A 17,645-nucleotide genomic window follows, 5' to 3' on the forward strand; every position below is an offset into this window, starting at 1 on the left:
GGGCGGGGGGTTATTTTCAGCCTTGAAGAGTTTGTTTCTAAACTTCACCAGTATGCTTACTGTTTTCATTAGTGATTATGTAAATTTTTTAATTTATTTTTTTAAAGTAATCTCTACACCCAGCCTGGGGCTGGAACTCACAACCTGAGGTCCAGAGTCCCATGCTCCACGAACTGAGCCAGCCAGGCTCCCAGTGATGATATAGCTTTGAAACTTTTATGCATGTAGAAGAAAGCTTGATTTTCAATGCATAATGAAACACAAAAACAGTTAAGAAATCAGAATGAACTTGAATAACTTTTAAAAACCATAATTACTCTTGAAAGCTAATTTAGCATGCCAAAGCCTACATTGAAGCTGAGTAGAAACGGAACACTGAACAGAAAGGTGCAAAATGTCTGTGTGAACGTGTCTCGTTAGGCCAAGTGCCCCCGTCTTTGAGATTTGATTTTCAGCGAAAACCCTACCTCTGCGAGATTGGTTTCGCGGGGGCGAGGGGGCATGAAAAAGCGCTGTTTCAACACCTGTCTCTTCGGAGTTGATGGGCGTGTTCTGGTGCCTGTAACGCACCAGCATTAGGGATGTCGGGTCCCAAATAGGGAAGAGCTGGCAAATGAGGCATGTTTTTCTGGTTAGATCAGTTAAGGCGAGGTGGCAGTTTGGAGAAAGTGGAGAAAGTTGACCTGCCCGGCTACGGGCTCTTTCTCCTTCCCGCACCCCTCCTCCTCCTCCGAACCCAGCCTCACCCTCGTGAGACCTCGTGGCGTTTGCAGAGGGCGCACAGGCCCCCCCCCCCCCCGAGACCGGTGCCTTCTCCGCACGCGCGGGGTGGGGGGAGCGGCCCCTGGCACATGATCCCCCTGCTCCCGGCCGGCCCAGCACCTGACTCAGGCGGGCCGCCGGGGGTCTGGGCAGACCTGAGCCGCGTCCCCGAGCACGGCCCATGGCCTCCCCACGCCTCGGGACCTTCTGCTGCCCCACGCGGGACGCCGCCACACAGCTGGTGCTGAGCTTCCAGCCGCGGGCTTTCCACGCGCTGTGCCTGGGCAGCGGCGCCTGCAGTCTGGTGCTCGGCCTCCTGCAGCTGCTGCCCCGGCGCCGGCCCGCGGGCTCCGGGGCCCCCTCCACAGCCCCGCCGGCGTCGGCGCGCGCCCCGGCCTCCGTCCGCATCCTGCGCGCCGCCGCCGCCTGCGACCTGCTCGGCTGCTTGGGTAAGGCGCGGGGCCCGCGGGTTGGGACCTGCTCGGTGCCCGAGTGAGCGCGCGGGGCCCGCGGGTTGGGACCTGCTCCGTGCCCGGGTGAGCGCGCTCGGCCGGAAGGTTGGGACCTGCTCCGTGCCCGGGTGAGCGCGCTCGGCCTGCGGGTTGGGACCTGCTCCGTGCCCGGGTGAGCGCGCCCAGCCCGCGGGTTAGGACCCGCTCGGTGCCCAGGTGAGCGCTCTCCGCCCGCGCGTTGCTCGGTCCCAAAGTGAGGGAGCATGGCCTGCGGGTTTGGGTCGGGTGTTTGCATATTCGTAGCGTAGGGGACGAAGCCGGAGACGGCTCCCTAGGGACCGGACAGGACGTCCAGGGGACTTCGCAAAACAGGATAGGCAGTAAAAATCACGCCCGTGGGACATTTGTTGAAGGAAAAAAAACAAAAAAACAACAGTTTATAGTGTTTGTTATTGCAAACTTACTGAGGAAACTTTAGACAGGGCAGTTAAGCAAAACTCAGATATTCTAATGGATCCATAATTATTCTGCCAGTGAGAGACTAACAGTATTTTGTGTAGACACACACAGTCATTTCCAAAATGGTTTAGCAGAATCAGGAAGAAAATTTTATATATCCGTAATATATGTAAATGTATATGTTTTGTCAGGCTTGGGTTTTATACCACAGGTGGCCAAATCCTGCCTGCTGCCTCTTTCTGTAGCCCAAAAGTTTTTTTTGTTTGTTTGTTTAAAAGAAAAATATTTCCTGGCATATTAAATATTCCATGAAATTTAAATGTCGGTATCCTTCAGTACAGTATTATGGAAGCACAGCCAGGCCTTGCATTTGTGCATTATCTCCTGCTGAGATAAGGGCAGAGGGGGATGTCTGCAGAAACTTTGCCCCCCGCCCGGCACATTTTAGAGACCTCTAAGCTAGGTATTGCTGACCATTTTTTTAAGGTTTTATTTTGGAGAATTTCTAACATACACAAATCACACAGCCTGTATAATGAACCCCTGGACCCATGACCTCACTTTATCTATACTCCATCCTCTTATCAAACTCTCCACTGGATTAATTTGAAGCGAATCCCAGAATGTATATACTTTCATCCATACAGATCTCAGTATATAGCTCTAGAAGATAAGGTGTGAGTGTGTGTGTGTGTGTGTGTGTGTGTGTGTATCTATCTCACACTGGTAGTATTATCATCTTAAAATAATGAAAATCAATTTTAAGATTTTATTTATTTGACAGCATAAGCTGGGGCAGAGGAAGAGGGAGAAGCAGACTCCCTACCGAGGGGGCTTGACCGCAGGACCCTGAAATCATGACCTGAGCCGAAAGCAGCCCCTCAACCAACTGAGCCACCCAGGCGCCCTGAAAATCCGTTCTTTAATGTCACTGCTGTATGTTCAGTTGTCTCATAAATGCTGTTTTACAGTTGGTTTGTCTGAATCGGGATCCAGGTACAGCCTGCACTTGGCAGGTGGCTGACAGGTGCTAATCATTTTGGAATTGTATTTTTCAGTAATTTTGCTTTCGAAGCAAGGGCTGCTGATGGTGTTGGAGCTGGGCCCTGAGGGGATGGCAGCAGCTCACACCCCACCTTGAGCAGATCGCGGTACAGGTGACTGTATCTCAGGGCCCCGTTCGCCCATGTGCTCTTGGGCCTGGAGACCCTCAAAGACCTTGACTTCCAGTAAATGCTGTGGAACCTCTAGTCACTTTCTCAGACCTCAGGAGTCAGACAGGAAGCAGTACTTCCTTTCTATTAGGCATAAAATCATCTTGGTGCTGGTTAATTAAATCAGAAACTGGTTTTCTGGGGCACCTGGGTGGCTCAGTCGTTAAGCGTCTGCCTTCGGCTCAGGGCGTGATTCCCGAGTCCTGGGATTGAGCCCCGCATCCGGCTCCCTGCTCGGTGGGAGCCTGCTTCTTCCTCTCCTACTCCCCCTGCTTGTGTTCCCCCTCTCACTGGCTGTCTCTCTCTCTCTGTCAAATAAATAAATAAAAACGTTAAAAAAAAAAAAAGAAAAAAGAAAAGAAACTGGTTTTCTTCCTGATTCTGCTAAAACATTTTGGGAAAGCATGGTTTGTTTGTTTTTTAAGTTTATTTACACAATCTCTATACCCCACGTGGGGCTCGAACCCACAACCCCAAGATAAGAGTCGCACACTCTTCCGACTGAGCCACCCAGGCACACCTGGAAAAGCATCTTAATAGCAATGTACTTTCTGTAACTTGGATATCTGGAAATAAAGATGCACCCACATATCTTTTGAGGATCAGTGGAATAATATTTGTATATTCTCTTTTGGAAGGGAGATGCATGATGTTAAATGAGCAGAGGCAGAATTAAGGGAAGGCCTGGTGACTGACACTTCACTGAAAAATAATACTTAAGATGCCTACCTCGTAGGGCAGAGGTTTTTTTCAGTTTTATTGAGATGTAATTGATGTACAGCCCAGTAAAAATTTAAGATCTACAGCGTAATGACTTAGCATGCACATCTTGTGAATTGACTTTTGTCAGCTCATATCAATACAAAAATAAGGAGGACATTTATTGAGCTCAGAGGAGTGCTAGATGCTGAAAGTGATAAAGCATTCTACAGAAGGGAAGCCTTATTTTTATGAGCAGTGCTTGATAAAGAGAAGATCTAAAGTTTTTTAGTGTCCATAATTCCTCTTTAGTGGTATGTTGCATAATATAAATTTGGTATCGTATTACATAATGTATGTTTGTAGTATATCACACACTATATAGAGTATATTTTTTATAAGATTTTATTTATTTGAGGGGCGCCTGGGTGGCATAGCGGTTAAGCGTCTGCCTTCGGCTCAGGGCGTGATCCCGGCGTGATCCTGGCGTTGTGGGATCGAGCCCCACATCAGGCTCCTCCGCTAGGAGCCTGCTTCTTCCTCTCCCACTCCCCGTGCTTGTGTTCCCTCTCTCGCTGGCTGTCTCTATCTCTGTCAAATAAATAAATAAAATCTTAAAAAAAAAAAAGATTTTATTTATTTGAGAGAGAGAGAGAGAGCACATAAGCAAGGGGGAGGGGCAGAGGGAGAGGGAGTAGCAGGCTTCCCCTGAGCAGGGAGCCCAATGTGGGGCTCGATCCCAGGACCCCGGGATCATGACCTGAGCTGAAGGCAGACACTCAACCGACTGAGCCACCCAGGGGCCCCGGTATTGGGTGATGTATTATGCAGTATGTATCTGGAGGTAGAGTATGCAGTGTGAGTTCGGTGGTGTATTACGGTGTCTAGTAGTGTATTATGCGTTGTATATTTAAGAGTGTGTTACACGCTATCAGTGGACATGAGTACGTAGTGTATAACTTTGTACTGTTGACAGTTACCCTTTAGTACCGTTTTACAAAGCATATGTTTAGACAAAGCATATCACATTACCTAACAAGCGGGCTTCATCTGTACCTTAAGGGTGTAGACTGTTTTGAGGAGAATTAGATATTTGAGTGTAGTAGCAAAGAAAACTTATAAATAATAAATGTCAACAGCAAATTGCCTAGAGCCAATTTATGAAAATCTTAAATGCGTTTTTTCAGAGAATGAAAGTCTTTTTACATTTCAGAATCGTGCATTTTCAATCTGTGTGTGTGTGTGAGGAATAGTTAATATGGACATTAAAAACACAGCCAAGAAATACAGGTTGTTATTCACATAACCGCTTCTTCATATTGAGTAAACAACCAACGCATTAGGGATAGGACTGTGCCTAGTGATGATTTAAGTTGAGATCAAAGTGCCTGGGCTTGCTTTGTGACCGAAATAATTTCCCCTTGGATCTCATTTGTTTCTCTTTCTCTGCACACACCCGTGTGTGTGTTTCTTTCCTCCGTCATTTCTTTCTCCGTCCCTTCCTGGCTATTTATCCATCCGTCCATCTACTTACCATTCTTAGCCCCAAGTCCGCTTTAAATGTGAGTTAGGTCCATCACAAAGCGTGGTAGTTCACGCTTAGCCTCGGTTTTGCTTTCTGCGGGTGTAGCTCCCCCTGGTGCACTGTGGTCTGGAAACAGGGGCTCCTCCTTCCCGGGTGCTGGCCGAGGGTTAGTAGTTGCCTCACATTACATCACGGTGCCCGCGTCCTTCGCCGCACGTCCTCTCCTCACCCAAGCACCTCATCCTCTCACATCATCATGAGAAAAGTGAGGCGAGTACCGTAAGATGTTTGGAGAAAAGCCACATTCACGTACCTTCCATGACCCTCTCTTGTTATAACTGTTCTATTTTATTGTTAGTTGTTCATCTCTTACTGTGCCTAATTTATAAACTAAGCTTTGTCATAGGAACGCATGTAATGGAAAAAACATATATTGGATTCAGTACAATCCGCAGTTTCAACATCCACTGGGGGTCTTGGAATGCGTCGCCCAAGGGATGACTGTACCACCTGATTCCCTCTTAGGTATCATATTCCGGTCTGTGGTGTGGCTAGGATTCCCAGAGTTCGTTGAAAACCCCTCCAGTGTGAATGGGACAGACATTTGGCCTGCTGCGTACTGCGTGGGGAGTGCGGTAAGTACACCTTTCTGTTCACCTCTTCTCCCCCGCCCTCCTCTCAGGCTGAGGTCCTCAACAGTCCTCAAAGCGTGGTCTCAACCCACTGGCCTTTGTTAGAATGCAAATTCTCAGAGCCTACTGATCAAGAACCTTGGGGTGGGGGCCATCTGCAATGTAACAGACCCTCTGGGGGCTCCCGACTCCCCCCGAGGTTTCAGAACCATTGCCGTAGTGTGGCTTGTCTCTGCCCCACTTCTAAGCACACATAGACCACCCTTACCGTAGATTGCGCTGCAGGTGAAGCCAGCTGGCCAAAAACAAAAAGGAGAAAGTTACTGATTGATTGGATGTATTCTGCTTCATGAAACGGGCATTGAAATAGACGTATCTATCCTGCCCCGTGCACCGCACTGTCGCCGAAGTCTGCGCTTCTCTCCCTTCTGCCCGCATTGCTTTCCAGCGGCAGGCAGTGGACCAGCGGCCTCAGCCCACCCCAGGAGGACCAGTCTCGTGCTGCCCCTTTCTGGGAAGCCCTTTCCTGTCCATCCTCCTTCATTCTCAACAAAGAGCGGCTCCTTGGCAGGCGCTGTGAGCCCTCACACCCGTGTAGGCCTCCCATCTGAGGCCTTCCTCTTCCATGCCTGTGAGTGTGCGGAAGGCAGGGCTGGCTGGTCAGCCCCGCCCAGCAGACGGAGCACAAAGGGACGCCGCGCCCTGGGCCGCATCCCACCTTTGCGTTCCCAGACCGTCCACGCGTCTCCGGACGGCTTTCATGTCCTGCTTCCTGACGTCAGAGGAAGGAGGAGGCACCTGCCAGCTCGTTTCATGGCTGGGGCAGTCTGGTGCCTGTTTCCAGGAGCTCTGATGCCAGGCTCTTCCTGATTACAGATGTGGACCCAGCTGTTGTACAGCGCCTGCTTCTGGTGGCTGTTTTGCTATGCGGTGGACGCCTATCTGGTGATCCGGAGATCGGCGGGACACAGGTATTCACAGGGAGCAAGAAGAGCTCTCTGCCCAGGTCCTGTCGTGTGAGGACGGGTCAGGGGTATCCCCGAGGGCTCCAAGGTATTTTTCAGTATGGCACACACAGAATGTTGGCTGGCCCCTCTTCGAGAAACCTCTCTGGCAGCTCATTTTTAAAAAAGGCTGAAGGCAGATTCAGAATGATGTTTAGACCATGATAAGTCATCCGTAAATTACATATTTGCATTTTGGACACATACTAAAAAAGAATTCACATGAATATAGACAATTTTTGACGACCTAAAGGTTTGAGGAAAAGAGTCTTAGAAGTGTGCATTGACATGTTATGCCAAATATGGAACCAAGCACGAGCTGTGGGGGTCTGCCCGGGGAGAAATGACCCGGTGGGTACAGCCCGTGCGTTTGTCACCAGCTGTGTGACTGTCAGCAAGCTGCTTAACCCTTCTAGACTTCTGCCGTCCCGGCTGTAAAATAGTACCCCTCGTCAGGTCCCGGGAGAGTCCATGTGATGCTGTGCGTAAATGGTTGAGATCCGTGCCTAGCACGTAGTAGGCTCTCAGGAACTGTGCGCTGGGATTGTAGCTGGCATGTGCGTCTGTGTTAGGGGAACAGAAACACAGAGGACCTAAGTGACCAAGGGAAGCCGCATGGCAGGGTGGGGTGAGTGCCCGGGTCCCCTGACTCCTGGTCCAGGAAGCATGTGTCACCCACTTTCCAATGGAGCCCTTGTGTGCTTACTTTTTTTTTTTTTTTAAACGGTTTTGTACAGTTCACCCATTTAAGTATATAAGATTCATTGTTTTTTAGTATAGTTACAAAATCACGGAGCCCTCACACCAACTAGTTTAAGGACAAAATCACCACCTCCTCCCAAACCTCTTTACCAGTGATTAATTCCTGCCCCCCGCCACCCAGGCCCCTGGCAACTACCGGTCTGTTTTCTGTCTCCAGGTTTGCCTACTCCGGGCATTGTCTGTAAGTGGAGTCGTTCAGCACGTGACCTTTTATGTCTGGCTTCTTACACTTAGCAGGACATTTTCCAGCGTTCCCCGTGTAGTGGCAGCATCAGCAGCTCCTCCCTGGGCGCTTCTGATACTGTTCCGCTGTATGGATGCACTGCATTTTGTTTTCTTTAATTTTAAGAGACAGAGCACGTGAGCAGGGGAGTGGGGCGGTGGAGGGGGGGAGAGGGAGGGAGAGAGAGAAGCTCAAGTGGACTCCATACTCAGCACAGAACTGACATATGAGGCTCAATCTCACGACCCTGAGATTATGACTTGAGCTGAAATCACGAGTTAAATGCTTAACCAACTGAGCCACACAGGTGCCCCCGGATGTGCTAAATTTGAACTCTCTCTCTCTCTCTCTATATATATATATTTAAGGTTTTATTTATTCATTTGATGCAGAGAGAGAGAGATCATTTGACAGCAGCAAAAGGAGAGCAAGAAGAGAAGCAGACCCCCCGCTGATCAGGGAGACCCACAGAGGGCTGCATCCCAGGACTGTGGGACCATGACCTGAGCCGAAAGCAGACACTTAACTTACTGAGCCACCCAGGCGCCCCTTACATAGATTTTTTTAAAGATTTTATTTTAAAGATTTACTTCTTTATTTGAGAGAATGTACTTTCAAGTGGGGGGGGGGACTAGCAGAGGGAGAGAATCTCTCCACGGGGCTCAGAGTTGGCCTTGGGGCTCCACGTGGAGTGTGATCACAGTGGGGGGGCTAGCAGAGGGAGAGAATCTCTCCACAGAGCTCAGAGTTGGCCTTGGGGCTCCACGTGGGGTTGATCACAGTGCGGGGCGGCTAGCAGAGGGAGAGAATCCACGGAGCTCAGAGTTGGCCTTGGGGCTCCACGTGGAGTGTGATCACAGGACCCATGAGATCATGACCTGATCCGAAACCAAGAGTCGGATGCTTTTTTTTTTTTTTTTTTTAAGGTTTTATTTATATGACACAGCAATAGCCAGTGAGAGAGGAACACAAGCAGGGGGAGTGGGAGAGGAAGAAGCAGCTCCCAGCAGAGGAGCCTGACATGGGGCTCGATCCCAGAACGCGGGGATCACGCCCTGAGCCAAAGGCAGATGCTTAACGACTGAGCCACCCAGGCGCCCCAAGAGTCGGATGCTTAACCAACTGAGCCACCCAGGCGCCCCTAAGGTGCCTTTTTCCAAAAGGTATTTGCGGTATCTCACCAAAAAATACTTGAAGAATCATCATCCACGTGAGTGGTTGCGTGTAGTTGCTAACAGCAAAGAAGTTTGTGAATTACGTTATTTCCAGATTAACCAGGATGAGGAAGATGAGGCTTGAAACTCATTTATCTGGAGTATTTTGTATGAGTTCTTGAATAAAACTTAGGAACCAAAAAAAAAAAAAAAAGTTTGAATACTTTAATTTAGGTCTGTGATCCATTTTAAAGATTTTCTCTTTAACTCATCTCCACACCCAGTGTGGGACTTGAACTTACAACCCTGAGATCAAGAGTCACATGCTCTACCAACTAAGCCCGCCAGGTGCTGGTCCGTTTTATTTATCTGTAAGATTTTATTTATTTATGGGGCACCTGGGTGGCTCAGTCAGTTAAGTGTCTGCCTTCAGCTCAGGTCATGATCCCGGGGTCCTGGGATTGAGCCCCACATTGGGCTCGTAGCTCAGCAGGGAGTCCGCTTCTCCCTTTCCTTTCTTTTTTTTTTTTTTTTAAAGATTTTATTTATTTATTTGACAGAGAGGCAGCCAGCGAGAGAGGGAACACAAGCAGGGGGAGTGGGAGAGGAAGAAGCAGGCTCCCAGCAGAGGAGCCTGATGCAGGACTCGATCCCAGGACTCTGGGATCACACCCTGGGCCGAAGGCAGATGCTTAACCACTGAGGCACCCAGGCGCCCTGCTTCTCCCTTTCCAACTCCCCCTGCTTGTGCTCACTCTCTCTGTCAAATAAATAAATCTTAAAAAAAAAAAAAATTTTTTTTTAAATTATTTTGTTGGGGTAGGGGGACAGGCAGAGGGAGAGAGAAAATCTCAAGCAGACTCCGTACTGAGCATGGAGCCCAGCTTGGGGCTTCATCTCATGACCCTTAGATCGAGGGTCCCAAACCAGGAGTTGGATGCTTAACTGACGGAGCCACGCAGGTGCCCCAGTGATCCATTTTAAATTAATTTCTGTGTGTAGGTGAGGAAAAGGTTGATGTTTATTCTTTTTCACGTGAATGTCCAGTTGTCCCAGCACCATTTGTTGAATAAATTCACTTTTTAAATTATTTTTTAAAAATTTTTTATGTTTTTAAAAGATTTTATTTATTTGAGAGAGAGAAATGGAGAACAAGCCAGGAGAATGACAGAGGCAGACGGAGAAGCAGGCTCCCTGCTTGATGTGGGACCCCTGAAGATTTTAGTTTTAAGTAATCTCTATACCCAATGTGGGGCTTGAACTTACAACTCTGAGATCACTAATTGTGTGCTCCACCTGCTGAACCAGCCAGCCGCCCGAATAAATTTACTTTTAACGCCAGTATCGGTAAACAAAGATCACATTCAGGCCGTAGAATACGGGGGGCAACCTTAGTAGTTCCTTGCTCTGACATCGTTGGTAGGCGACTCCTGGGTGGGTCAGTCAATTAAGTGTCTGCCTTCAGTACAGGTCACGATATCAGAGTCCCGGGGTCGAGTCCCGCGTTGGGCTCCCTGCACAGCGGTGAGCCTGCTTCTCCCCCTTGCTCTGCAGCTCCCCCTGCTTGTGCTCTCTTGCTCTCTCTGTCAAGTAAATAAAACCTTTAAAAATGAAAGAATGAAATCATTGGTATTCCTCATGTGTCCTCATCATTAACTTTGGTCTCTCTGGCCTGAAGTTTAGTGTGTTTTTTTGTGCTTGTTCCTTCCACCTTTTTACTTTAGCTCCTAAATTTTTATACATCCGTATAGAACTATATATTCTTGGTTTTGAAAATTCTCTAGGGAAGGTGGTGAGGGTCAGAGGCAGCCAACCAGGTATATCAGTGAGGATTAGCTTTGGCTCCATAAAATTCATTAAATATTAGTGACTTATTAAGATAATTTTTCTTCCATGCTAAAAGAGGCCAGAGGTAGAGAATCCAGTGCCCTTAGACATCAGGGACCCAAGCTCCTTCTATCTTCTTGCTCCATTTTCCATTGTGTGACTTCCAACTTCAGGGTGTCATGACCCAATATAGCTGCTGGAGCTCTAGCCATCACATCTTTTTTTTTTTTTTTTTAATGATTTTTTATTATATTATGTTAGTCACCATACAGTACATCCCCGGTTTCCGATGTAAGGCTCGATGATTCATTAGTTGTGTATAACACCCAGTGCACCATGCAATACGTGCCCTCCTTACTACCCATCACCGGTCTATCCCATTCCCCCACCCCCCTCCCCTCTGAGGTCCTCACTTTGTTTCTCAGAGTCCATAGTCTCTCATGTTTCATTCCCCCTTCTGATTACCCCCCCTTTCTTTATCCCTTTCTTCCCCTACCGATCATCCTAGTTCTTATGTTCCATAGATGAGAGAAATCATATGATAGTTGTCTTTCTCTGCTTGACTTATTTCACTTAGCATTATCTCCTCCAGTGCCGTCCATGTTGTAGCAAATGTTGAGAACTCGTTCTTTCTGATAGCTGAGTAATATTCCCTTGTATATATGGACCACAACTTCTTAATCCAGTCATCTGTTGAAGGGCATCTCGGCTCCTTCCACGATTTAGCTATTGTGGACATTGCTGCTATGAACATTGGGGTGCATATGGCCCTTCTCTTCACTACGTCTGTATCTTTGGGGTAAATACCCAGTAGTGGAATGGCTGGATCATAGGGTAGCTCAATTTTTAACTTTTTAAGGGACCTCCACACTGTTTTCCAGAGTGGCTGTACCAACTTGCATTCCCACCAACAATGTAGGAGGGATCCCCTTTCTCCACATCCTCTCCAACAATTGTTGTTTCTTGCCTTGTCTATTTTTGCCATTCTAACTGGCGTAAGGTGGTATCTCAGTGTGGTTTTGATTTGAATTTCCTTGATTCTAGCCATCACATCTGCATCCAGGCAGCAGGTGGTAGGAAGGGGGCAATGCATAAGGGTCTATTTTCTCCTGAGCCACCTCCCTTTAAGCACCCTCCCTGGAGATTTTATGCAACAATTCCACTTTTGTATTATTCGCCAGAATTTAGTTGCATGGCCACTTAAAGGGAGGTTGGAAGTATAGTTTGTTAGCCAAGCATACTGCTGTTTGGCATGACATCACATTATGTTACTAAGGAAAAAGGGAAAATGGCTTTGGGTAGTCAAAACTAGCTGCAGTGAGAGGTCTTGGACCTGGAAGCCCAGTGCAAGTGTGTGTTCCTGATTCCTTTCTCACTCAATTTTGGACACACTAGAGGTCTCACAGACAGCCAGTTGTGGAGATAAGAGGAGCCTTGGAGCACCAAAAGGAAGCTGCAAGAAGAGTATGCCTCTTGCTGTCACAAGAGTGTGCATTGCTTCACCCCTACCCGTGGACGACTGTGGTCAGATGGGGCAGCCTGAGAGCTTTCTGGATGGAGAAGACAGAGCCCTTGGAAGCCGGGGCAGGCAATCCGGAAGCCCTCCTCATGCCCAGAAGCATGTTTGGAATGCATTTTGGAGCACAGAGTAAGGATAGGCAGGATGCAGAGGGCATGCAGAGATTAGAGGATGCTGGCAGAGCATGGCTTCCGAGCACCTGCCAATCAAGCCGGAGGCAAAGGTCCCAAGATGTGAAATGTCCAGATGCCCTCCTAAGGACAAGAGCAAGGGCAGGGGGCCAGCATTAGGAAGACCTTTGAGAGTGAAGTGGGCTCTCCCATCAGAAAGGAGTAGGGCTGGGGAGCGTGGGTGGCTCAGTTGGTGAAGCCTCCAACTCTTGGTTTCAGCTCAGGTCCTGCTGTCAGTCAGGGTCATGGGATCGAGCCCTGTGTTGGGCTCAGTGAGGAGTCTGATTGGGTGTCTCTCTCCCTTTTCCTCCGCTCCTCCCCCACACTGCTCGCTTGTGTGCTTGCTGGCTCTCTCTCAAATAAATAAACCTTAAACAGAAAGGAGTAGGGAGCACAACAGAGAAATAAGACGATGCTCTGGCTCCACAGAGACCCAGCCCCTACCTAGTTCCTGGCAGAAGCCGTGCTTCCTGGTGGGAGGGCGCCTGGGGCCAGCACAGGGGGCTTGGAGCGCCTTGCTTGCAGGCTTGCTCCCAGGGCTGAGGGCACTTCATTCTGCAGGTGACAGTGAAGAGACAAGCTTCCCAAGATGGGTTGGAAGGAATTCCAAGGCAGGGATGGCAGGATTAAACCCCACGTTCGCTTCTAGATCCTTCCAGTCCTAAGCTATTTTTTTTTTTTTTTAGCACAGGAGAATCTTTTTACAAATCCTAATCCTGAGAAATGTCATTAAGACAGATTTAGAGTTAAAATTTAACTGCTGCTTTGGTTCCTGATGCAAGATGTACAGGTTTTAACCAGTAACAGAAGGTGGTTAGGAGTGTGGGTAAAGCCCTACATTGGAGTCACTACTTGCTCCGTGAACATGAGTGTGAGAGAAGGGGGTCGTTGCAGGCCTGGACCTGGAAACTGTCTAGTGGTCAGATAAAGGGACAAGGGTCTTCGGCCACTCGCTGCTCCTCACTGTGGATGCACTGGAGTTCAGACTCACCACCTGGTGTGGGTTGTGGATGGTATCAGTTATTGAAGTGGCTGCCGCCTGAGCACAGGCCTGACTCCCACCCTGCTTGGCCGTCTGGAGCCAGAGCGCCGTTGACTAGCCTGGCCACCTCCAGCCCTGCACTCGCCTGGCCTTGCCCCCTGGCCTGCTGTCTCCCACCTCTCCATACTCCTAGCTCCCTGCGGCCCAAGGTGGGGGTCTGCAATGCAAACCTTCTGCACTATTCAGCCACCCAGGCCCTTGCAGAAAGCTGCTCGTTTTTTCCTTTGTTTCATGTGGAGCCTCTGACTTCTGGGCAAAACCCGCCCTACCAGCTCCCAGACCGGGAGAGAAAGGGCAGGGCCACTCCAGAACCGGTTCTAACATGGGAGTAAAAACATGCTGGAGTCCTTTCCTTGTGGCCTTCCAGAGGGCTGCTAGGAAATGCTGCTTCTTCCTGAAGCTCATTCCCCTGTGCTGTCTCTCTTCTTCTGTCTCTTTCTAGAAGGGCATCCCTTCACTCGGATCCCTGACCGTTCCCTTGTCTACACAGCTGATCTTCAGAGTTAAAATCCCGATGGGTTGGGGGTTGCACTGTTTGCCAGGAGTCTGGTAGAGTCTTGGGTTGTGGCTAGGGCATCTGACGGAGCACTGGGCCCCCGTCCTGGGACACAGAGGAGGCAAACTGAACGCTGCCTTGGCACAGAGAGCTGTGCGTCCGTCTTCGGGACCCCAGCTGCAGGGCTGGCTGCCTTCAGTCTGTAGGGAGAAAGGGCGGGGTGTGTGGGCATAGGAAGATGAAGGGTCGAGATGTTCCCGGAATGTGAAGCATGCAGCCAGTGGTGGGGCGTGGGGGAGGAAGGCAAGGAAGGGAAGCTCCCCACTGTCCTGGAACATCCAATAATCACACGTTTCTTCAGAGACCTTGGTTCTGACTGAGCACAGAGATCCTTGACTTTTAGGTACAGGGTACCTTTGGGAAGGTTTAGGGATAGGAGCTCCTCGCTTAGTGGGTCAGCCGGGTGCTGAGGAGGACGGATGAGGTACCCGTGCCTTGTTCCTCTCAACCTTGAAAGCCTCATGTTGTGAAAGAAGCCAGATGCAGAGGGCCACATACTGTGTGACTCCATATGCCTGAATTGTGCAGAATAAGAAAAACCATAGAGACACAAAGGAAGCTGGTGGTTGCTGGGGGCCAAGAGCAGGAGGAACCGGGGGCGCCTGCTTAATGCGTCTGGGCTTTCCTTCAGGGGTGATGACTGTTTTCGAACTGGGTAGAGGAGATGATTGCACAATATAATGAATTTACTGAATGTTCCTGAGTTGCTCAGTTGAAAATGGTTACTTTTATGTCATGAATTTCATCTCAATTAACAAATTAACACTCAGAGGCATAATAAGGCAAGTCTTTGCCAAGGGTTTGCTCAGTGTACATTGTCCTGAGTGTTCTGGGGCCCGGGAGTGGGTCTGGTATTTTCTGTTGCTGGACGTCTCCGTCCCTCCTCTCAGGCAGGGCCCCCTGTCCCGCTTCTCCCCTAGCACCATCCTGCTGTACCGCATCATGGCCTGGGGCCTGGCCGCCCTGCTCTGCGTGGAGGGAGTGGTCGTGCTCTACTACCCTTCCGTGTCCAGGTAAGCCGGGACTCCCAACTCCCCTGCCCATGGAGTGCTCTCGCAGACAATGCCTGGGCCCCGAGCCAGAGTGGGCCCCTTGCAGGTCAGGCCCTTGTTCCCAGAGCCGCCCAGCTGAATCCCGGGGGGAGGGGGCACTCACTACCATACCTTGTGCTCTTGAGCTCATTTCTCTGCCTCTGCCCTTCGCATCTGTGTGGGGGGGTGCCTGTGCGCAGGGCTTCAGGGGTGTGTCCTCCGTGTGACAATGTGCACACAGCTCTGGCTGTGTCCCTCTCCATACTGCTGGAGCTTTCTCAGGCAAACCCGTTGTTTGCTTTTTATTCTTCCAGCCAGCTTCATCTGCATGACCACGGGAGTTTGCCCTCCTAAGGATGAACTCCGAGTGGCTCTTGGAGGAGCTGGTTCTGAGCCTCTGCTTGCCTCACTCTGTCACTTCTCTTCCCTCTTTCAGCCATCCTGAACACAGATGCAGGGAGATAGATAGCGGAAATTGTCTCAGGTTCTTCTTCAGCCTTAAAATCTAGTCAATGCAGGGGCGCCTGGGTGGCTCAGTTGGTTTGGTTCAGTTGGTAAGACGTATGCCTTGGGCTCAGGTCACGATCCTAGAGCCTTGGGATCAAGCCCATGTTGGGCTTCCTGCTCAGTGGGGAGCCTGCTTCTCCCTCTCCCTCTGCTGCTCCCCCTGCTTGTGCTCACTCTCTCTCTCTGTCAGATAAGTAAATAAAATCTTTTAGAAAAAATCTCATCAGTGCAACCATTTCTAAGGCCTTATGGTCCCTCCAAGTGTGTATATTCTAACTTCTAATGGAAAACTGAAAAACAGTTTGGACATTGTCTCTTTGTGATTTTAGGGCAGTGTAGACAAGGATCAACACAGCACAGCCCTGCAGACAAATCCGGCCCTCTGCTTGGTTTTGTAAATAAAGTTTTATTGGAACACAGTCTTGCCCATTTGTTTATGCGTGGTTTATGGCTGCTTTCACACTGCAGTGTCAGTTTCGACAGGCTGTTTGGTCCACGGAGCATAAAATACTTACTGGAAATGTTCCCTGACAGAAAGTTTGCTGACTCATGGTTAGACCTTTTCTCCCCGCTTCCTTTTTGACTTCTTGCGGCTACTCACTTAGACATCTCCAAATTGGTGTTGCCTCGTTGATGGGAACACCCCCAAAGTTCTGGGTAGGTCCATCCTGAGGAACTTGAAAAGGACGAATACAGTGACGGTGGTGTTATACTGGAATGCACTTAATTGGAAAGGGAGTTACCATCACTGACCTTCACCTGTGGGCTCCTGGAGCCTCCTGGGCAGGTTGCATCTGAGCATGAGGGGCCGTTGCTGCAGGGCTCTCGGGGAGCTCTGAGGTGCCCCTGTGGTCCTTAGGAGGCTGCTGTTGGGCCTGCGTCAAGCCCCCATCCTCACCCTGTCATTCGTTGCTCACTTTTTGTCTCTTCCTCCACCTGTTTCTCCCTCCAGCCTTTCAGACCACATTTGAGCCTTCACATTGCAAATGAAAGCTTCTCTTCGAGGAAGGTAGCATTGTAAGGCAGTACTGCGTGCCTTCTGATGGCGAGAAAAGGTGGCTCTGTGTTTTTCTTTCCTGACTTTTTTTGCATGTTCTATCATTTTCTGCTTCTGGTTTGACCACTCCATGCATATTAAAACAAGAGTGCTTGCATTTTTATCATTCCACCTTCTGTGGCCAGAGGGGCTGGTCCCTTGTCTGCTTTTCCACCTCCTACTTGGGTTGATCCTGAGCTGTCCTCTGTCCCCTTTGCCTTCAATTGTCTCTTCCTCTTTGTCTTAACTGATTTCTTAGCTGATAGTTCTTACCTTGGTAAACCCATGTCTGCGTGGCACTCCACTGTGTTACATAGTCACTACGATTCCCATGATCCTTCAACAGAAACGCCGGTCCTTGGGACAGCTGGGTGGCTCAGTGGGTTAAGTGTCTGCCTTTAGCTCAGGTCGTGATCTCAGGGTCCTGGGATCAAGTCCTGGGTTGGGCGCCCTGCGCAACGGGGAGCCTACTTCTGCCTCTGCCCACCCCTGTCATGAATGAATACATAAAATCTTTTTTTTTTCATTTATTTATTAGAGTGTGAGAGAGCATTCATAAGCAGGGAGGAGAGGTAGAAGGAGAAGCAGACTCCCCGCCAAGCAGGGAGCCCGATGCGGGGCTCCATCCCAGGACCCTGGGATCATGACCTGAGCCAAAGGCAGGCGCTGAACCGACTGAGCCACCCAGGTGCTCAAAATAAATAAAATCTTAAAAAAAAAAGAGAGAATTTAATTAATTAATTCTGGTCCTTCTCCCTGAAAAGCAACACTGAAATGATTGTTATGCATAACCATGGGAACACATTTCTTTTGAAACATGAAGCTTAGGTATTTTGGGGTGCTCAAGGGGAGGAACTGGATCTCCTTCACAGGACTGGCCAGGCATAGTGCCGAGTACGTACTGAAAACCTCACTACTTCGCTGAGCGCCTCTGTCTCTACTTGCATTGGTCTTTTTCTCCTTGAAGAGACCCCGTGTAGGGGACTCCCCCATTCCACTGTGTCTGCCTCTATCTTTCATTTTCCCAGCAGGGGCCTTTAAAAGCTCCCCCAGTGGAATGCCTTAGAGGTC

The 17,645-nt window shown here is 49.4% G+C and overlaps 1 protein-coding gene across 1 annotated transcript in view; it reads left to right on the forward strand.

Moving 5' to 3' along the window:
- The first annotated feature begins 501 nt into the window (after window positions 1-501).
- GPR143 (G protein-coupled receptor 143) overlaps window positions 502-17,645 on the forward strand; it is a 37,928-nt gene continuing 20,784 nt past the window's right edge. Inside the window, 6 exon segments of the mRNA XM_040638308.1 lie at window positions 502-561; window positions 880-909; window positions 911-1,211; window positions 5,637-5,746; window positions 6,620-6,714; window positions 14,921-15,013. Of these exon segments, the coding sequence (XP_040494242.1) occupies window positions 502-561; window positions 880-909; window positions 911-1,211; window positions 5,637-5,746; window positions 6,620-6,714; window positions 14,921-15,013 (689 nt within the window).

The sequence above is a fragment of the Ursus maritimus genome (assembly GCF_017311325.1).
Source record: "Ursus maritimus isolate PB19 chromosome X unlocalized genomic scaffold, ASM1731132v1 scaffold_X1, whole genome shotgun sequence".
In the NCBI taxonomy this organism is placed as follows: domain Eukaryota; kingdom Metazoa; phylum Chordata; class Mammalia; order Carnivora; family Ursidae; genus Ursus; species Ursus maritimus.